The sequence below is a fragment of the Branchiostoma belcheri genome, unplaced genomic scaffold, assembly GCF_001625305.1.
Source record: "Branchiostoma belcheri isolate BF01 breed outbred unplaced genomic scaffold, Haploidv18h27 scaffold303, whole genome shotgun sequence".
Lineage (NCBI taxonomy): Eukaryota > Metazoa > Chordata > Leptocardii > Amphioxiformes > Branchiostomatidae > Branchiostoma > Branchiostoma belcheri.
Window position 1 is genome coordinate 127,951 of NW_017803914.1, and position 22,858 is coordinate 150,808.

Sequence of the window (22,858 nt, forward strand, 5' to 3'; positions counted from 1 at the left end):
GCCTGGCATACACAGTCACCCGACTCCTCGCCCCTCACTTCCCCCCACTTCCCCCTGGGACACCAACACGTCTCCGAGATTGTGTCTGGTCTTGGCATGTGTCGCCCGAGCCCGGACTTCCACATCTCTATCCACGAACAGGTCAAGGCATCAGGGCAGTACAACTTCCAACACTGCAGGCTGCCAGTTCCGTCCAGTCTGAACATTTCGGCGTGTCGCACGGCGCTGGCTTATTACCACGACAACGTCATATGCGACTTCCTCGCCTACAGATGGCCAGTAAACTACAACCGCACGGTATCGCCAGAGCCGGTCTCCAAGAATCACAACTCGGCGGTGGCTTTTACAGAGCACGTAGAAGCGTACATCCAGACGGAGTTGTCCTTCGGCTCAACCTGCGGTCCCTTCGCATCAAACCCCCTGTCTACGAATCTTATGGTGTCTCCGTTACAGACTGTTCCCAAGAAGGACTCCTCGCAGAGACGTATCGTCCTCGACCTCAGCTTCCCTCAAGGGCGTTCCGTCAATTCCGGCATACCGGCAGACTTCTATATGGACGAGCCCTACAAACTACACCTGCCCGGCTACTGGTTGAGTGTTTGTACTTTCCGGACGTAAACCTTGCAGCTCGTTTTTGAACTGCCTCTAGCTTTATCAATTAGGCTGTTGGTTTTGGCATGTATCTGTTTGTGTTCCCATAGTGTTGAAGCATATTCAAGTTTGGGTCGTATTAGTGATGTGTAGGCTGTGGCTCTTACCTGTTTACTTGCCCCCCTTATTATTATTTTGCGTCTGACGAAACCCAAAGTGCTGTTAGCTTTCGCGGTAATGTCATTGATGTGTGCCTTCCACTTGAGGTTGTGGCTGAGTATGACACCTAAGTAGGGATGCTGATTGTTGTGGTTTAGTGGTTCATTACCTTCACCAAGAAGGTTATGTTTTCAGAGGCGTTCATGTACATGTATGTGTGTGTCCGTCCTTCCTTCCTTCACAGAACATGATAACTTGAGAAGGCTTACATGGATTGTCTTGATACTTGGTAGGTGGGTAGGTCTTGATGAGACCTGGAAATGATTAGATTTTGGACCCCCTAGCGGCTTGTTATGGTACTGCAGCTGAACTTCCGGTTTTGATATCTCATGATCTAGACATGCTAGGGAGACGAAATTTAAATGGTAGATAGCTCTTGTACTGGGAAAGAAGTGACGTGAGTTTGGGCCCCTTATCGGCTTGCTCTGGAACTGCAGGGCTATCTGTTTGAAATTATTAAAAAGAGGATAACTCAAGAACCGATTGACGGATCAACGTGATTTTTGGTATGCAGGTAGCTTACAAGATGCTTAATATAATTATGTGAAAATTATGCAAATATAGATGTAATTTGCATAATTTATGGGGAAATTCTATAAATCAGCTGCATTCCATCATAGGACTATTGAAGCTTGTGACATTGGTAATTGAGAATGAGATAAACACAGGCAGATATTGATTATGTAAATGAAGACCTAATTTGCATAATTAATGAGAAAATGTTATAATTATGTAATGATAACTGCCTGGAATTTCATACTTGTGGTATTTGAAAGTTCAGTGAAGGTGAACATCATTAAACATAATGTATTCAAATTAGGACCTCATTTGCATATTTTATGAGGAAATGCTAGAATGGCATTGTTTGTTCATATAAGACTGTCGTTTGGTTGAGAATATAATAAACTGATATAATTTGTGAAAATGAGGATCCTATTTGCACAATCAGGGGGAATAATCTATAATTTATCAGCCATATGAACATCATTTGGCGAAGGTATGAGATTGGGGAACTCTAGTTGTACATAAAATAGAGATGAGCCTTCTGGACTTATGGATGTGGATTTGTTTACGTTAAACCGAAGCTGCCAATCTTGCGACCATTTATAGAGTTGGTCCAGGTCTTTTTGGAGAATCTCCTGGTCTTGCCTACAGTGTATCGGGCAGTAAACAAGACAATCATCAGCAAAGAGTCTCAACTGTGATGATATGTTGTCGTTTATATCATTGATGTAAATGAGGAACAGCAATGGCCCTAAGACTATCCCTTGTGGGACACCAGATTTAACCCTGACCGAACTCGACTTTTCCCCGTCAACCACTATATATATCTGTTGGTAGCGGTCAAGTAACCAGTTTTTGATCCAGCCTAAGTATTTACCCGGAGCCTAATCCCGTGATGTTCCAGTTTTTGCACCCCTTCTAGTGTTACCTCAACATCAGGCATGTCAGGGTAAGGACTAGCCCCTAGGTCAGGTACCTTGGTGAGGACTTCCTCTGTGAAGATGGAGCGACTATCATATCGATGGAACGACTATGCTTACTGAGGACCTCGGCCTTCCCTCGCCCATCCACAACTAGTTTGTCATGCTGGGCTAGGGGGCCACCCCAGAAGCTGTCTGTTTTCTTAATATATGAACTTTTCTTATTTTCTGTTTAACCATCCTACGCATAGTTTTGAAGTTTTCCCAGTCCTGTTCTTGCATCGATCTCTTGGCTCTGTTATAGAGCTTTTTCTTTTTCTTGATGAGCCGTTTTAGGTCTTTGTTTACCCATGGGCATTGATGTTGTCTATTGGAGAGCAGTTTTTGTGGTACACTGTATTGTGCTTCTGGATTAAATGCCTCAGGCAGTATGTAAAGTAATTCCAATTATCTTCCACAGTATGGTTAGTTGGAACCCGCTCCTTAAATTGTTTTTCCAAGTTCTGCAGCCCCTCTGTAAGGGCAGTTTTGTCTGTTTTCTTGTACATATAAACTGAATGGGGTCTTTTCTTATTTGGTTTGACATACTTACCGTCACAGCTTCATGGTCACTTATCCCCGGACAGGTACTGACATTTTCCACAAGATCTGGATTTGACACAAGAGCCAAGTCCAGAATGTTTTGTCCACGTGTTGGAGTCAAAACCACCTGAGACAAGCTAGGACCCTGAACTACCTCCAGAAATTTCTTGTTAATTCCCATCCCATATTGCGGTGTGGGATTAACAGTGGGGGTTTCTGAGTCCCAGCATATGTCTGGCAGGTTAAAATCCCCGAATAATGCAATGTTGGGTGGTGAGGGTTTTTCTACTATAGAAAAACCCTACTAAAGACATAGCACATGCAACAAAGTTAATAAACTTGCCACTCTTTACGAGTTACGGATAACTGTAATACCCGGGGCCCCGTCCCGTCGGGGCCCCGTTTTCGGAGTGATCTGACAATATGCAACAAAATTTTACGTTTTACGTTTTCCGGGCAACAACGTACGAATGTGACAGTCACTGTAGTGTCAATAAAAACGCAAAACCTTTACATGATGTAGCTTGCGACTTCATTTACTTCACGTCGGCCGCCCTTCAAGTTTGTACATGCGCCCCCCTCCCCCTCTGTTTTCGTGCCAGAAAATATAATTTCTTCTTGAAACATGTATGTATTTTTCAAGGGCATTATCCTTGATGTTTTCTGATGTATTTTCTGTAATAAACTACGCACGTATAATAAATTACGCACCCCGGTTCGTTCAGACCAGACGCGGCCACCGCGCCAGCCAGCTGAAAAATCCAGGGCAAAACCCACGTACTAGTATACGTATGCTATAATGTTACCCGCCTTTTCAAGTAAAGTCACAATCTCATCAGCGCCGACGTCGACAAAAGGTAAGACCAACACACTGGGGTGGAACATACTATCTCGGCAATGAAGACTACGGGCGGATAAGGTTTGTATCAAATTAAACTTTACAAAATTAAAGTTGAAATTAAATGTATCCCGATTATATCACTGACTAATGTAAATCTATACGACTATTTTGCTTAATTAAAATGATTAGCGGCATCGTGCCGGCAAAGTCCCCACATACTGAAAGGCGCCGCTCTGTGTAACCAGATATCATACTTAGTATCTTCCCGCCAAGTATGCAAATCTTCGTGTTACGCCTTTCTGATTGGTTGTTCCCTTTGCAAGCGGCCGACACGCCGAGAATATTTCTTTGAAACTGTAACACTTAAAAAAATATTTAATACATATACCACCAAATAAAAAACGTACAAATGCATTATTCAAATAATCTTTCGGGGAAAAATACATTTGAATGCGGATTTTTGGTGTTTGGGGCACAATTTTGGCGTTCAATCCATCCGGGAAGTGTGACTATATCATCAGCTTGGGTTTCGTCACCCCCCCCCGTCAAAACAAGAAACAAAACTCCCGCTATCAAATATATAACCCTGTAACATGTGCTGATCGCAGCGATTATGTTGACAATTCAAAATATTTGTGGATATAACAGTTACATGTGCATGTACAAGATGTGCCCGCGTTTTTAATTGTCGGAAGCGGCGTGGGTGCGGCGTGCGCCGGGCACGCTACATTTCTTTGTTGGGCGCCGTGCAACAGCATTTGATTTGATTGATTTTTTTGATTTTATTGTTTGCACATAACAAGACGAACAATAATAATATAAAAACAATGATAAAACAGGTGCAGGAGGAGGGGAGAAGCATGGCGTGCTTATACTAGGCCCTCCTCCTCTAAACTATACAAAATTAAATATAATTAATAAATGGAAATAATACAATAGAAAATGGAAATAATACAATAAGGATAATGAAATAATGTATGGTATAAGTTAATGACAATGAAAATAAGGTAATGATAATAATTGGTATGAGTTATAATAGGAGAAAACACTAAATAAAACTACTACAGGGGGCTAGGTTCGTTAATCAGATGGTTTTTCAAAGCTTGTTTAAGTGAGAGAAGAGACAAGGTAGGATTCTTTAGGGCTGGAGTTAGTTCATTCCATAAGGTGACACCTTTGTATCTAACCGACATTTGGGCAAGAGAAGTTTTTACTAGGGGGATATGAAAATCGGAACGTTTGCGAGTTTGATAGTTGTGAATCTGAGAACGAAAATTAAAAAAGTCATCAAATGTGTCCGGGAGTTTATGGTTTATATATTGGGCTACGAAAAGTACAAGTTGAAATCTGTTTATGTCGTAAATGTTCAAAAGTCTAAGTTTTTTAAATAGAGGCGAAGAGTGGGTGTAAAAACTAGAACCAGTGGCAATGCGTAGAAATTCAGGTTAATTTAATCGCTATTCGGTGTCTAATAATATTATTTTTGGTATCAGTATAACTATAATACTCCTAAATACCCAACGATATATGGATATGAGTATTGGGGTACGTACGTTTACGGCTGAGTCTGCTTGCTGACGGACGGGGGGAAGTTGAAGTTTTTCGCACTGTCATTTCTACATGATATATCTACATATGATACATTCCTTTATTGAAGTAAACTGTTATCATGATATGTCAACAAAAACAGTCGCGTGCGGGTGGCGCTACACTACAAACTACAGTCACATTCGTACGTTGTTACCCGAGAAACCTCTGCTCGCTGTCGGAAAACGTAAAATTTTGTTGCATATTGTCCGAAAACGGGGCCCGACAGGGCGCCCCGCGGGGTATTGACGGGGCCCCGTCGGGGCCCGCGGGGCCCCGGTTTTTACAGTTACCCACGAGTTACAGTACATTTACAGTTTGTCCCTCTTCTTTTCGCGTGTGCACAGCTTGTGTGTGTGTATGTATGCATGTTCATGTGTGTGTGTGTGTGTGTGTGTGCGTGTGTGTGTGAATTACTTGCACTCTCTCTTTCAGAGAAAGATGACAGAGCATGTTGGGCTTAGTAAAAATCTATTAGGAGAGCCCGTAGGGAGAAGGGGCTTAAGTAAAAATCTATTAGGAGAGCCCGTAGGGAGAAGGGAATTTGCATTGGGAGGAGGCGGAGAGTGCAGGGTAAATATTGGAAAGGGCCGGGGGACAAGCCATTATATGTGACATCGGAGCATCAAAACAAGAAAGACTGTGGTGCTGTCATGCCAACAGGTACAATGGCGTGTATAACAGAAAATACTATAATAATTTCATATAAAAGCTACAAAAATGCCCAACCGGGCCCATGAATCAAAAACATGATATAATAAAAATAAGTATGCACTGTCATCTACCTACATTTGTGGTAGTTTATGCTGAGAAGAAAACTTATTATGGAAAAACTGACTATGAACTGATTATTGAACTGACTAGCTACGAGCAAGGAAAATGCCTTGTTTCCAGTGAGCGCTGTTATCTACCTATCAGTGGTAAGTCTACGCTAAGAACTTACTATCATGGAAAAAACAACTTCTTAGCTACGAGTAAGGAAAAACCATCTGACTTATTCCGTTAATGGTTGTAAAGTTGGAACTGCCCTGGACTCGATGTCTGATAATAACAAGCAAAGGCGGGGTTAAGGGACAGGTAGCTCCAACAGATTTACCGTGTTCATGGCAACCCATGTTGCCATCTACAACCCCCTACGCCAGGGTAAAACACACCGACTTCCAATAAGCAAAAAAAGATAAAAGCCACATCCTGACAACATGAGACATGGACACGGAGCGAAAACAACCCCTAGGACAATGTTACTAAACAAGAAGAGTGTCCAAAACGTAGATTCTGGCCAAAGCTACGTAAGCAACTGTCGCCAAGAGTTTGCATAGCGTACCATAGCAATACTGCATGACCCCAAAATGCTCGTTGCCAAGGGGAGAGTCACGTGACAATCTGTGGTAAATAAGCCCTATAATACTGGGGTACTGAGATGACAGCTTCACCCCCTTACATATACTGAAATCAGAAGTCAATGAATGCTAATTAGTAACTTTGAGATAAAAATTAGACTCTTAAACCTGAGTATTGCACCAGTTAGGACTTACCTAGACCTGTCATCTTGATTTGAATATGTTGTCAAACAGGTTGGAAGTGAACTAGCGGTAGCTCCATAGATCCCTCAGGCTGTAATGGAACAAAGTGAAAGTCACAACAAAAACTAGTTCAGAGCTAGATTTGTTCATAGCATGAGGTCTGATTCATTCTGTTATTGTGTCAGTGTAGCTGTCATTTCATGTCAGAATCTGCAATTTGCTTCATACATTGCGTGTCAGATGTTTGTTAAACAGCAGATGACAGGTGATGTACTTTCACGGGTGCCTGCAAGGGAGGGTCCCGACAACGCTCTACGCTGAATTCGGAAACTTCTCGATTACGCTTTACGATAAATTCCAAGTGGCCACAACGCATTACGTAGAATTAAAACAGCGAATACGCTCCTAGCAAAATGCGCCAAGCGGTCCGTCTACGCTCTACGTAGAATTAAAACGGTCTACAGAAAAAGGCTTGCTGGCCCCCTTTCATTCCTTCTACTCTCGTGCCATTTTGGATGGTTCAACATGTGGGCGACAATCAACATTCTGACTTATTCCGTTAATTTTCTGTGTGTTCTCATTTGCATATTCGTGATCTCCCAAATGAGACAGCAGCCCCTTCTTTACTTAGTTACCTCCATGAAAAATGGAGGTATTGTTTTTGGCGTGTCTGTCTGTCTGTCTGTCTGTGTGTGTGTGTGTGTGTCTGTGTGTGTGTTTGTGTTTCCGCACATTTGTAGCCAGCATAACTTCAGAACGCCTTTATGGATTGTGATGATATTTGGTACGTTGGTAGGTCTTAGAAAGACAAAGGTCAAGGTCAAATATGGGCCTCCTGGTGGCCGACCTTGGTACTGCAGCAGAACTTCCGGTTTTTTAATCTTTTGTCCTGATCGTGCTATGGTCTTGACTTTTTGGTGAGAGATAGCTCTTCCTATCAGGAATAAGTGGTGTGGGTTTGGTCCCCCTACCAGCTTGTTCTGGAACTGCACGGGACTTTCGGGCGAAATCTTTAAAAGTCAATAAGTCCAGATAGGAAAAACATATTTTCATCATTTTTGGTGTGTAGGTAGCTGAGAGTGAGTTGTACATAATTAAATGCAAATTATGCAAATGAGGGCTTAATTTGCATAATTAATGAGAAAATTCTATAATTACAGTGTTTTATATAATTATAGTACTTTCATACATGTAATGTATGTAATCTATGGCAGATGGAACATCAACAGATACCAATTATGCAAATGATGACCTAGTTTGCATAATTAATGGAGAATTCTGTGACTCCTTATTGGTGAATTTATACCTTGTGACATGTGTAAGTTACTTAAAGGTTAACAGTCCACTATGCCTATATTATGTTAATGTAGAGGTCATTTGCATAATTAATGAGGCCGTGTTGAAATAAAGTATGACAAAGGAGAGGAATTTTACATGAAAAATATTGTAATTTGAATTTAGAAAACCATAAATTGAACTAGATTATGCTAATTACGACCTTATTTCCATAGTCAATGAGACAAAAAAAAACATTTACAAAAACTCATATATTTCATGGAGGTATGAAATCTCAGAATATTCATTAGGGTGGCCAAAGGCAGTCTCAAATTGGCCAGGCAGTAAATCTCCATTCACGGTTTCTGCCCAGATATCTTAACCAACCTCAAACGACCTCAACCGGGCCTAATACATGTATGCAGTGTACATGGGTTATGAACTTTCTATGAGCCTTTGACACCCTACATCATACAAGACAGCAATTATAAAGGACCTCAGTCTGTTGGTTTACTAATTCTGACACTCAACTGCTATTAAAAAAATAAACCATAAACAAAGAGGAGCCCGAACAAAAATAATGCATTGAGTATGTTTTCTGATAAAGGATAACAGCAAAGTCAAAACATTAGGCAGCATTTACTCTGCATGATAACAAAAGTGAAAGCATTTTTCTGATCAGAAAATACTTTTGTGTTTAATTTTTAATTTTTGGTCGACTATATTTCCCTCTTAGATATAGCTGATTTAATATGGTATAAGCCATACATGGTCTTTAATCTAGTATTTACTATAAGCCATACATGAACGTACATGGTCACATTACCACTTTAACATGGTAGTCTGTTACTGTAGACTCTGGATAATAGTCCTTGCTTCCAAACTTCCTGTCTCAAATAGACACTGACCAAGGACATTTAATAATATTCAGAAGAAAATTTGAGAGTTTAACCTGCACTATTTAACAAACATTAATTATTGAAGAGTGCCCAAAGACTGAAAGTGGTCGTACCTTCTACATGTAGTGCCTAATAGTCCCTCGAAACCCTGTCCCAATTCGTTTCAGCCAGCGGTCTTGCCACGTCAGCTACTACGAGCTGTAGCTGGGCCCTTTATGTTTAGATCCTGTTTCTGACCTTGTTGCCTGACAACGCCTGTTGCTATTGTATGATCTATGGCAACTCTAATATAATGAGACAGGCACATTCCTGGTAGACTCTGTTGTCAGGTATCACACTTTGATGATCATGAACATGACAAAAAATATGGGACAGAGTTACTGACGAATGGGATAGAAGTCCTGGCAGGCAGTCATTGGATTATTGGAACCCTAAAGGAAGGAGACTAAGTGTAAATATTTGCACCTGAAGTAGAAAACTATACCTGTGGAACAGAGGTTCTGACAAATTTATTACATGGGATACAATGTCTGGCAGGCAGTCATTGGACAGCTACATTGGACAGCTGCCAAGAGCCGCAATAACAATCAGCTTGTCAGGCAACATGAGAAACACTCACTGGCTCTAAACATGAAATAAAGGAACCTGAGCTATACTATAGCTCGTAGTAGCTGACATCTCAAGACTGCTGGCTGAAGCAACTTGAAGCACTAGAAGGTACGACCACCCTCACTCATAAAGTCCCAGTCTTTTGGGACTCTTCAATAATTAATGTTTCAATAATTAAATGCCCTTGGTCAGTGTCTATTTGAGACAGGAAGCTTGGAAGCAAGGACAGGACGGTCATGCAAAGTCTTATTAACAGACTACCATGATCATGATGGTAAAGTGGTAATGTGACCATGTATGGCTTATAGATTGACACAGCTACATTTTGATCTAGGAGGGAAATAGACTCCACCAAAAATTCAAATCAAAAGCAGTCTGATAACAAAATTTACATTTTAGGAAAAAATGCTTTCACTTTCGTTATCATGTATATTATGCTGCCTATATATATGTTTCCACTTGCTGTTGTCCTTTATCAGAAAACATACTCTATGCATTATTTTTGCTCGGGCTCCTCTTTACCTCCATGAAAAATGGAGGTATTGTTTTTGGCGTGGCTGTGTGTGTGTCTGTGTGTCTGTGTGTGTGTGTGTGTGTGTGTCTGTGTGTTTGTGCTTCCGCACATTTGTAGTAAGCATAACTCCATAATGCCTTTATGGATTGTGATGATATTTGGTATGATGGTGGGTCTTAGGAAGCCAAATGTCAAGGTCAAATATGGGCCTTCTGGTGGATGACCTTGGTACTGCAGCAGAACGTCCGGTTTTTGTATCTTTTGTCCTGAACATGCTATGGTCTTGATTTTTTGGTGGCAAATAGATTGTCCTGTCAGGAATAAGTGGTGTGGGTTTGGTCCCCCTAGCAGCTAGTTCTGGAACTGCAGGGGACTTTCGGGGAAAATCTTTAAAAGCCAATAAGTCCAGATAGGAACAATGTATTTTCATCATTTTTGGTAGGTAGGTAGCTGAGAGAGAGATGTACATAATTAACAGCAAATTATGCAAATGAGGACTTAATTTGCATAATTAATGAGGAATTCTATAATTACAGTGTTTTACATTATACTACTTTCATACATGTCATGTATGTGATCTATGGCAGATGGAATATCAACAGATACCAATTATGCAAATGATGACCTATTTTGCATAATTAATGCGAAAATTCTATGACTCCTTAGTGGTAAATGATGGGAATTTCAATGTAATTGAATTTTAATGTAAGTTAATCAAAAGTTAACATCACGATGCATTTATTATGTTAATGTGGCGGTCATTTGCATAATTAAAGAAGAAATTTACATTCACATGTCAAGCCCATATTTCATGGAGGTATGAGATCTCGGAACTCTTGTTGTTTATGGTTTAGTTACCTCCATGAAAAATGGAGGTATTGTTTTTGGCAAGTCTGTCTGTGTGTGTGTCTGTGTGTGTGTGTTTCCGCACATTTGTAGTCAGCATAACTTCATTATGCCTTTATGGATTATGATGATATTTGGTATGTTGGTAAGTCTTAGGAAGACAAAGGTCAAGGTCAATGGTTAAAAGATGTGCACATTTTATGGATCAGACATTGTTACCTTCGCCAAGAAGGTTATGTTTTCAGAGGCGTTTGTGTGTGTGTCTGTCTGTGTGTGTGTCTGTCTGTCTGTCTGTGTGTCGGTCTGTCTGAGTATAAACACGATAACTTGAGAAGGCTTACATGGATTGACTTCATATTTGCATGGAGGTAGAAAAAAGGAACCCTTTTTTCTACCAAACGAACATATTAATAGCCAGTATGAAAGGCTGGCTTATCCCAGGCCCTTTTTGGTCGCTGAATGCAAGCAGACTTGTTGGGGGGCGCGAAACCTTCTCTCCGTGACAAAACTCCCTCGGTGGCAAAATCGTCCCTCCACAGAATAACTCGCTCACAGAAAAAAAAATAATGCTGCTTCCAACAAGTCTGCAAAGGAGGCTATTGAAGTCCATATATAATAATTTAAAAGTACTTTACAAGTCCTCTCCCAGTGCACAATGGTCAATACAATGCTAAGAATCCTTCACATCAAGACGAAATTACCTTTTTTTCACAAGCTGCATGCTACATGTACAAGCTACATGTACCTCCCTCAATGACAGTGGTGATTTTGCAAATTTTAACTACCAGGTTTTGAGATCATTGCTTTGCGAGGTTGCCTTGGAAAAAAAAATCCAACAGGTATTTGGTCCAAATATTTACACTGAGGCTCCTTCGTTTCTTTAGGGTTCCAATAGACGACTACGCGGTATGTATCATGTACAATGTAGTCCAATGACTGCCTGCCAGATATCTATCCCATTTGTCAGAAACTCTGTCCGTCCCATACTTTTACCTCCATGAAACATGGAGGTATTGTTTTTTGTGTCCGTGTGTTTGTGTTTCCACACATTTGTAGTCAGCATAACTTCATAATGCCTTCATGGATTGTGATGATATTTGGTACATTGTTAGGTCTTAGAAAGACAAAGGTCAAGGTCAAACATTGGCCTCCAGGTGGCTGACCTTGGTACTGCAGCAGAACTTCCGGTTTTTGTATCTTTTGTCCTGGTCTTGAATTTTTGGTGACATACAGCTTTTCCTGTCAGAAATAAGTGGCGTACGTTTTGTCCCCCTAGCAGCTTGTTCAGGAACTGCAGGGAAGTTTCTGGTGAAAATCTTTTTAAGTGGATTAAGTCAATAAAGGAACAACGTAGTTTCATCATTTTTGGTGTAGTCTAAGGTACATTGTAGCTTAGAGAGAGGTGTACATAATAAGATGTAAATTATGCAAATGAAGGCTAAATTTGCATAATTAAGTAGGAAATTCTGTAATTACAGTGTTTTACATGATAGTACTTTCATACATGTGATGGTCTCGTATGTAATCTATGGCAGGTGAAACATCAACAGATACATGTACCAATTATGTAAATAATGACCTAATTTGCATAATTAATGTGAAAATTGTAATGGTGCATGATGTGGAATTTTATACCTTGTGACATGTGTAAGTTATTTAAAGGTTAACATCACTATATATATTGTTAATGTAGAGGTCATTTGCATAATTAATGAGGACAAGTTGAAATGAAATATTGCCAAAGGATAGGAATTCCTCACGCAAAATATTGTAATTTGAGTTCAGAAAACCAAAAATGAAACTATTAATTATGACCTTACTTCCATATACATGTACAACTAGAATTCCGAGATCTCATACCTCCATGAAATATGATCTTGATATGTAAATGTAAATTTCTTCTTTAATTGTGCAAATGACCTCTGCATTAACATGATATATGCATCGTGATGTATGTTAACTTTTGATTAACTTACAGATGTCCCAAGTATGACATTCTCATCATTCACCATTACGAAATCATAGAATTTTCGCATGAATTATGCAAATTAGGTCATTTGCATAATTAGTATCTGTTGAAGTTCCGCCTGCCATAGGTTACATACATTACATGTATGTAAGTAGTATAATGTAAAACACTGTAATTATAGAATTTCCTCATTAATTATGCAAATTAAGTCCTCATTTGCATAATTTGCATTTAATTATGTACATCTCTCTCTCAGCTACCTACACACCAAAAATAATGAAAATATGTTGTTCCTGTCTGGACTTATTGGCTTTTAAACATTTCGCCAGAAAGTGCCCTGCAGTTCCAGAACAAGCTGCTAGGGGGCCCAAACTCATATGACTTCTTCCCAAGCACGAGAGCTACCTTCCATCAAAATTTCATGACCCTAGCATGTCCAGATCACGAGATATCGTAAAACACTGTAATTATAGAATTTCCTCATTAATTATGCAAATAAAGTCCTCATTTGCACAATTTGCATTTAATTATGTACATCTCTCTCTCAGCTACCTACACACCAAAAATAATGAAAATATGTTGTTCCTGTCTGGACTTATTGGCTTTTAAACATTTCGCCAGAAAGTGCCCTGCAGTTCCAGAACAAGCTGCTAGGGGGCCCAAACTCATATGACTTTTTCCCAAGCACGAGAGCTACCTTCCATCAAAATTTCATGACCCTAGCATGTCCAGATCGCGAGATATCAAAACCGGAAGTTGCGCTGCAGTACCAAGGGAAGCCACTAGGGGGACCAAAATCTCATCATTTCCAGTTTTCGTCACACCCTACCAACACACTAAGTATGAAACCAATCCATCCAGGCGTTCTTGAGTTATCTTGTTGACCAACAGACAGACGGACAGACGGACAGATAAACGCAACTGAAACTAGAGTTCGATGATCTCATACCTCCATGACATGTGTATTGCTTTCATAAATCTTACGCATGGTGATGACCACCTGTAATTGGCTTACATTTTTCACCGCATATATTCAAATTATATAAGGCCATTTGCATATATTGTATCAATTGATCATACTCTCCACCAAATGACAGGGTTATCTTAAGAAATAAGGCTATTCTAGCGTTTCCTCATAAATTATGCAAATGAGGTCCTGATTGAAATAAATTATGTTTAGTGATGTTCACCTTCACTGAACTTCCAATTATGGTAAGTATTAAATTCCCAGCAGTTACCACCATAAAATTGTACCAATTTGCCATTTATTATGCAAATTAGGTCTTCCTTTACATAATCGATATCTGCCAATGATCTTGTCTTTCTCACTAACATATGTCTATAGAGTTTTATAGCCCTAATATGAAATACAGCTGATTTATAGAATTTCCTCATTAATTATGCAAATTAGACCCTGATTTGCATAATTATATTTTGATTATGTCAAGCATCACTTAAGCTACCTACATACCAAAAATCATGATGATCCATCAAACGGTTGTTCAGTTATCCTCTCTCGAAGATTTTCAAAGAAACCACCCTGCAGTTCCAGAACAAGCCGCTAGGGGGACCAAACTCACGTGACTTCTTCCCGAGGACAAGAGCTACCTTCCATCCAAATATCATGACCCTAGCATGTCCAGATCGCGAGATATCAAAACCGGAAGTTGCGCTGCAGTACCAAGGGAAGCCACTAGGGGGCCCAAAATCTAATCATTTCCAGTTTTCGTCACACCCTACCAACACACCAAGTATGAAACCAATCCATCCAGGCGTTCTTGAGTTATCTTGTTGACCAACAGACGGACGGACAGACGGACAGACGGACGGACAGATAAACGCAACTGAAAATATAACCTCCATGACACATTTCATGGAGGTAAATATAACCTCCATGACACATTTCATGGAGGTAATGAGACAAATCCCTCCAATAACAATTTTACGTAAACTCTACATATTTCATGGAGGTATGAGATCTCCGAATTCTTGTTTGTCATGTTCATGATCATCATCAAAGTGTGATACCTGACAACAGAGTCTGACAGCCCTACCAGGAATGTGCCTGTCTCATTATATTAGAGCTGCCATAGATCATACAATAGCAACAGGCGTTGTCAGGCAACAAGGTCAGAAACAGGATCTAAACATAAAGGGCCCAGCTACAGCTCGTAGTAGCTGACGTGGCAAGACCGCTGGCTGAAACGAATTGGGACAGGGTTTCAAGGAGCTAAAAGCACTAGAAGGTACGACCACTAACATAAAGTCTTTTGGGACTCTTCATTATATGCCCTTGGCAAGTGTCTACCGTACGGTATTTGAGACAGGAAGCTTGGAAGCAAGGACTATTATCCAAAGTCTACAGTAACAGACTACCATGTAAAGTGGTAATGTGACCATGTATGGCTTATACTACATGTAGATTTAAGACCAATTGTATGGCTTATACTGGATTAAAACAGCTAACGTTACATGTATACCTAAAAGGGAAATATAGTCAACCAAAAATTAAAATCAAAAACAGTCTAATAACTTCTGAATTCTGATGGAAAAATGCTTTCACTTTCATTATCATGTACAGTATATGGTATTTGTTTCCACTTTCTATTCACACTCCTCTGTTATACTGTTTTTCATGGTATGGATGAAATATTTTGTTTTCCCTCATGTTTCTTCTCCTTCTCCTCCAATGCCATTTCCTTAAAAGGATTCAATTTCTTAATTTTTTTGCCAAATGATCTGAAATTTAGAGGTAGAGTGGCCAAATGCCCCTGAATGTTTTTGTTTTTCTGATACAGGCTTTTGAATATTTTTTTGCCAAATGATCTGAAATTTAGAGGTAGAGTGGCCAAATGCCCCTGAATGTTTTTTGTTTTTCTGATACAGGCTTTTGAATATTTTTAACCATTTTTAGGCAAAAAAATGTACATTTTATTCAAATAACCTGAAATTTGTTATGGGCATACCTTGGACCATGGAGGCAAAACATATGTGAACAGAATTATATGATTGTACACCTTTGACATACTTTATGCTACTTTAAAGTTGCTTTCTGCTACTTTCAAGTTGCTTCTGCTAAAATTGGGCTTTTTGGCTATCTTAAGACAAAAACATCCTTTTTTGCTCCACCTGAGCCCTAACATTTAAACGAAATGACCTGGAATTTGGTATGGGGTTGCCTTGGGCACAAGGTCACAGAGCATGTATCACACACGTCACACGTCATGTAGTTCTGAATAACAGTAGAACATAATATAAAATAATTCTAATAGTTACATAATATACATTTGTATTATGTAACTATGAATTTTTTCCTTACAGGCTGAAGACGATTTCTACTTTGGACAGTACACTTAATTTGTAAGCTGTCAGTCAACATGGATGCCCCACACGGAGGTAAAGCTAAGCCGTAAAATTATCTTGCAATGAGTGTAATATACAATACCTTATAAAGTTTATGTTTTAACAGTATACAAGTATTGTAACTTAATGATCAATAAGTTATCAAAAATATGTTCAATAAGTTATAAAAATTATGTGTAATGCCTTGTGATATGGTCCGTAACAGTCACTGCTGATTTGTTCTCCTGTTTCTCAGCTTCTTTCTTTCCTGCTGTGACTAATTTACACCTAGGACTGCATATTTCACTATTGTTGTAACAATTTTATACATGTATACATGTATGTCACCATGAATTTAAGTCTGGGATCACATTGTTAACAGAAACACCTAGCTTCAGTGCACAGTGAATCTGTCATAATTGCTCTGATGAAGATGTTTAGGTCATCAAAACTTTCAAACTAGTCAAACAAGTGGTTGTGATTAAAAATCATGTAACATTATATCATATAAATACATACAGTACATGTACATGTGCTAGTAAAATCTGATCTGGAGTCTCCTGTCACCCAGTTCTGTCATGGGCCATTGTTTCCCAAGAATTGACATCAATGTTACAACTCCTAAGGTTTTCCTTAATAAGGTTGTCCTTTTATGTTTATGTACCTTAGTTAAAGGGTTACCCGTACTTTGTTACCCTCGGAGCCAGACTAGTATTGGACCGTTAGTGGTTTTTCTTTGGCAGCCAAGAGCCCTTCGCCCACCTATCAAAATTACCGTTACATAAATTATGGAGTATGCGTAGTGGCCCAGTGAGCCCGGGATGAGTTTGGTTATTACTTTGTATAGGAAATCAGCAGGCTGCTTCACTGATCCAATTTTTGCTACTTCTACCAACATAGACCCACGAGCTTGGACAAGGGAACAAGTAAAAGAGTGGATTATCAGTCAAGGATGCCGCAGTATGGATCTTAACATTGAGGGAGATGAGCTGTGCCGGAAGGGCAGGAGATGGTTTAGGGACAACTTTCCAGGGATGGGCCAGAAGCTTCGTGATGACCTGCAACGAAGGCGTGATGCCATTGCAAATGAACGGGTAAGTAAAACTTTCACTCCAAGGGCAAAAATGTTGAATTGTTTGTTAAACTTTGTTTCTTTGTTGTTTCCGTGTAAGGTTGATATAGTAGCAGCTTTTCTTGGTATTGTAACAGCTCTTCCTTTTTTTTATCAATTGAACCATACACACAGCAGCCTGCTCAACTTCTAAAGATTAAATATCGATGGATTTCTATGATTTGGGGCATGAAGATAGATGCAACAGTTCATATTCAATATCATTAAATTCAGATTCAAATGTTCAGATTACAGTACAGAAGCTGGGTTTTAAGGGATCTCCACAGAAATTTAGACCTGGGTGGGTCAGAGTTCAAAGCACCTGATGCAGCTTCCCCATCCCTTGCATTTTGTCTTTCCCAGAGACAAATAGAAGTCATTTCCTGGAAGTCATCATTGGATGCTAGCGTAATGACCTTTAGCCTCTGTTTTCCCTTCTTTCTGCTAGCATCGCCATTTTTCCAAAAGTTTCGAGCTGTTTTACGGGCAAATTTCAATCGTTTTAAACATTTTATGGCCTAAAAATTAATTTGACTAATGAAATAAGTTATAATTGTTATTTTCATGTGTAACATTTCTTCTGGGAATGGATCATTTTTCCGCTGTGTTGCCCATACAAGCAGCACGATGCACGCGATTAGCGGCTCAACCCACGCCGCTCCGCGGAAGATAAAGTGAATGACGAGCAAATATCTTTTTTTTACCGGGAAAATATTGAAACAAGTTGTGCTTCAGTCAGCGAACAGGGCCTGGAGTTCATTTATTTTCAGCTTAGTTCTGCTATTATCTACAATGTAGGCTAAAATTTTTATCGGCGCACCGTGCGACTGTGATTGCAAATGTAGTCGCACCGTCAAAATTTTGGGTGCATATGCGACCAAATCAGTCGCTGTCACGAGCCCTGACGTTTGCTTAGCTTTCTGGTTTAGTAACGAAATGGTATTATTCTTCACCGTAGAATGTCATTTTGTTGTCGTAGAAAACAGTGGAAAACGCGAGGGGGGCAACAACAAACAGAAAAGCTTGCTCCGCAGCATGCAATACTCGAAACCCCATAACCGGACAGGGCAGCAGTTTATGTGGACCGAGCAGGGCAGCAGATTCCGATTACCATTTTATTGGTTCTGATAACCCCCTAGTACACCCTCTTAAAATCAATATTTCATCTTCAACTTTACTTCAGAATCTGTAAAAAAAGAGAATCCATGCTAACGTTATACAGAAATATAAAAGGGGGCCCGCAAGCCCTTTTCCGTGGAGCGTAATCGACCGTTTTAATTCTATGTAGAGCGTAGACGGACCGCTCTAATTCAACGTAGAGCGTAATTGGCGCATTTAGCGTAGAGCGTCATCCGCCATTTTAATTCTGCGTAATGCGTTGTAGCTATCGGGAATTAACCGTAAAGCGTAATCGATTAATTGTGCATAGAGCGTAATCCAAGCCGCAAACGAGAACTCGAGGCCTCGCAAGTGCTCTGATTTTTTTCTCTGAAATCCTCTCAAAAACGCATGAAATGCCATTTTAGAAGGTTCATTTTTCAAAATTTTCCGGGGGAGCATACCCCTAGACCTATGGCGCTTGCTGGTCCCTCAAGCAGTGGGAAGAACCCCCCACACACACACACACAAAATCCTGGCTACGGGCATGCTCAGGCGCAGCTTGATCTGGAGTTGGATCTTCTGAAGAGCGCTAAAAGCTTTTAAGTGAACTTCTGTGTTCGGAATCTTTCGAATTTAGAATTTAGCGTAGAGCGTAGAGAGGCTTCTTGAATTCAGCGTAATACGTAGCCGGCTCTCAGAATTTAGTGTAGAGCATTGTCGGGACCCCCCCTTGCAGGCCCCCATAAAAGCTATGTCCATATCTGTATTCATCAGAATTTTCTGGGTAGCCATTACAATTTCGGTAATTTCAGCCAGAAATTGTTTCCTTTTTGAGGGTTCCGAGGGCGTTGTCAGAACTCCATAATGAAAAATACTAGTACCCGAAGGGTGGGCTCACCCGTACAGTTCATAGTTCCCAATACCTATTATACATATAAGACGATTTGGCCAATCCCCTCTTCCAACCTCTGGGTCTCTGGTATTCTCCTGCAATAACTTATAGACCTCAAGAAACTGGGATGTGCCACCTTATATTACATTGTATCATACATGATACGTATACCCGGTACTATAGACATACATTTGTACGTCTAAAGTATTGAGTCATGAGAACAATGAGCCCTGGATGTTGGCAGTAAATTAATATTTTAGTGGTTTTTCCATGAACAGAGAACAATGAATGCCCCAGGGATGTAGCCTCTACCAGGCTTCGGGAGGTAAAAGGAAAGAGTAGAAATCAGCCAAATAGAGAGATAACATGCCAGGGGAGTCCGCACTGAGAGAACAGTTTGCCCCACCGGAAGCCTGTGCGGGGTCGCTACAATCAAACAGTATGAAATAATCCCCTTATTATTAGAAGAAAAACTCACACTGACAACCTCAGCGCAGAAGATCATAAGCAATAAACCAACCAGCGCGTCATGGGGAGTCGCACCCATGTGTGATGCCGGTTTTTTGCACGCTGTGATAACGCTACCGTTGATACTCTACTGGAGACAACAGATGAGTGATCATTTTACAATCAACAAGTACAGCATCAACAAGTTGAATGAAACAGCAATGAAAGCTATGATGCAGCAAGTTATTTTTCAAAAATATTTGTCTCCTGTTTGAAAGATAAGAGGCGTTTTATTTTTTTATGTGATCTAACCTCGCTGGTAATTTGTAGTGGGAATGTTTCCAGTACGTGAGAAGTGGGAAGGTGGCAGCTTGGTAAAATTTTCTTGTGAAATATGAGTTTACGAAGCAAGGCTGGTGGTACATATAATTCCGATGTTTGGTGAAAATATGACATAACGATATGGAAATTCTTTCGCGGGCGGGTGCAATTCAGATCGGCGAAAAGCAGTGCGAATGCATTGTGAATTCAGTATCGATTTGGATAGACAATTTTCTATTCAGATAGGCCTGTTAATCAAATAGAAAAACTGAGTGTCAATGGGGGTCTTAAAGTGTACCAGGTGCTGCGCGGCCATTGTACCCCATGCCGCTAGCAACAGGGAAGCATACAGGCTGAAAACGGGGTCTCATGCTGCTTATCCACAAAGATCTTGATCTGAAACACGGTCGGTATGATCTTAGATATTATGAGGTTCTCTTTTCTCTGAGTTTTGTGTTTATTTTGACAAGAAAATGTACCGTTATGGACTAAAAGTTTGAGACTTTCTGTCACATGGTCACACCGCCTGTTCGTGTCACTGTCCATCACGGCCAAGTCGCAAAGCAATAAAAATTAAAAGGGTAATTTAGCTACTTGGCACCTATTAGATAGCGATTAATTTTAAATTTTCAAAGAAATGGTGACCCCAAACAGGCAACTGTTCTCTCAGCGCAGACCAACTCCCTTGGTATGTTATCTCTATTTAGCCGATTTCTACTTATCAAGCTCTTTCCAGCCGCCTCCTGAAGCCCCTCAGGCTACCAGGGATGGACTGGGAGGTGAAACTGCACACAATTATAGTAAGATTATTCCTAGGTAAGGCTAGGTTCACAAGGGCTGACTGGAGGACAAAACCAAATTGGAAGAATAGGACTTCCTTCATAAACAATTACTCAGGCTGTGTCATCCTTTCACAATTGTCAATATATTATTATTACACTGTACATGTATGTCACTGCCTAATACAAGGGTATAGGTAATTAATATTCTTTTATCATCTTGATGATTAACAGATGTTTGCGGATAAAGGAAGAACAGAAAAACGTGTCACTGAGGGGACCAGGGTAGCCTTCCTTACAATGGCATTCCAGATCTGCATGATCTTCTACCTGCTCAGAGAGCAGCTGCAAAAAGCATCTAACATCCTACAGCATTTGTATGCGCTTCTCGATGTTGTCAAACGTGAGTCAGTTACATCTTTCTCTAATCTCCTTCTAGTAACATCATTCCCTTGGAAGGAGATTTGGAACTCTTGTTCTAAATTAAATCATGGTTCTTAAGACACAGACACACACACACACATATATAAAAATCACACACAGACATACAAACACTACGGAAACATAACCTTAGCGAAGGTAACAAGAAAATTACAATTTTAATTGTATTTAAAAGTATGACTATAAGGTCTCCGAATTCTTGTTTATACTTACAATCACTATCAATTTTGTGTACTTGTCCAGGAAGAGCTGGCAAGAATAAAGTTGATCCTGACCTCTTCAGAGAGGGAAGAATTCAAAGCAGCATCACAAGCAGGGCAGCAGTGGGCTCCGACGAAGTTACACTAGTGCATGGATCAGAATGCATTGATGTTACTGGTGAGACAAACAGCAAGGCAGTAACAACAATGTGCGAAGCCATGAATGTCATAGGAGCAGACCTGAAAATCAAATTTAAGATTGCTCTATGGAAGAAAGTTGCATTTGGAGCAGCAGCTGCAAGTGCAGTAGGGTTGACTGCAGGTGGGGCAGCAGTTTTCTTTGGAGCATGTAAGTATCTATCACTTTTTAATGCACTGCAATGTTACATAGTACATGTACACAAAATGTCTATGCAGATACAATCTATTACTATTACATACTATTACATCCTCATGCAGACTTTTAAGTGTATGGTTACGTTTTTGGTAGAATTCATGCGTGTGTCTATCTGACGGTAAACATAAATGTTGTAACTCGAGAAGGCTGTCATTAATTGTCTTGATATTTGGTCATGGTCATGATTGTGGGAAAGTCGACGATGAGACCGGTCCCTCGTGGCTTGTTATTGAGCTGCAATGGATTAACTGACGGAACTTCTAGTTTTGACATTTGTGTATGTTACAGTCACAAATTTGTAGCTCATGCTCATCTGTCGTGTAATCCATGAGAAACAGAATTTCGTGAGTCATCATTTGGCAAAGGTCATGGAACTATTTTAGTAACTGAATTTGAAAAAATGACAAAATGCAAAGTTTTCACTTAAGTAAACAATGAGCACTTACAATCATTTTCTAAATTATTCCTCTGATATGCATTTGGTATTGTATACAAAAGAAGTTTTGGCCACACTAATTTAATTTCTTGGTTAACGGATTCGCCCGCTTCATTTTTTTCTTATTTGCAAAAAAAAAAAATTCAGAATCAACTGCAAAATGCTCATATTTTGCCAGGTGAACAGTTGAAAACAGTCCTTTTCATCCTACATTGTAGTTGTTACAGTTATTCCATCTTTCAATGCAATGGTATCATTAAAAGTTCAAAATTCATTGTTTAAATTTGGAACCAGCCTGGTGTGTTGACATCATGGCTCCTATTGTACCATTTTGGGCCATAATAGGATGCCTAGGCCTGTTTTTATTTTTTATTTTTGCCCGCCAGCTCCATTATTTTTCTAGAAAAATCCATTCACCAAGAAATTGAATTGGTGTGGCTTTATCTACTAGAAGTATGGACTCTAGAAGATTTTTTTCAGAGATTCACACTTTTTAAAAAAATTACCAAACA

The 22,858-nt window shown here is 39.9% G+C and overlaps 2 protein-coding genes across 3 annotated transcripts in view; one reads left to right on the top strand and one right to left on the bottom strand.

The window, feature by feature from the left end:
- LOC109474361 overlaps positions 1-21,593 on the bottom strand; it is a 37,261-nt gene extending 15,668 nt beyond the window's left edge. Inside the window, exon 1 of one of the 2 annotated variants that reach the window (XM_019774653.1) lies at positions 21,527-21,593. Coding sequence is in view for 1 of the 2 variants with exons in the window: in XM_019774652.1 (XP_019630211.1) it covers positions 6,780-6,792 (13 nt within the window). In the remaining variant the exon portion in view is untranslated. Of the gene's footprint in view, positions 1-6,779; positions 6,846-21,526 lie in introns of those variants that run through there. The other variant, XM_019774652.1, reaches the window with a different exon arrangement.
- Positions 15,060-22,212, top strand: LOC109474355. Its single transcript, XM_019774648.1, has 6 exons — positions 15,060-15,125; positions 16,201-16,275; positions 17,122-17,315; positions 21,107-21,275; positions 21,557-21,862; positions 22,199-22,212. Exons 2-6 carry the CDS (start codon positions 16,257-16,259, stop codon positions 22,210-22,212), a joined length of 702 nt encoding a protein of 233 aa, XP_019630207.1. The 5' UTR covers positions 15,060-15,125; positions 16,201-16,256.
- The last annotated feature ends 646 nt before the right edge of the window (positions 22,213-22,858 follow it).

Bases quoted from the DNA above. Each gene is read 5' to 3' on its own strand.
- LOC109474355 (XM_019774648.1), top strand. The intron at 17,316-21,106 runs GTAAGTAAAACT...GATGATTAACAG, and splicing joins ATGCCATTGCAAATGAACGG to ATGTTTGCGGATAAAGGAAG. The intron at 21,276-21,556 runs GTGAGTCAGTTA...GTACTTGTCCAG, and splicing joins GCTTCTCGATGTTGTCAAAC to GAAGAGCTGGCAAGAATAAA.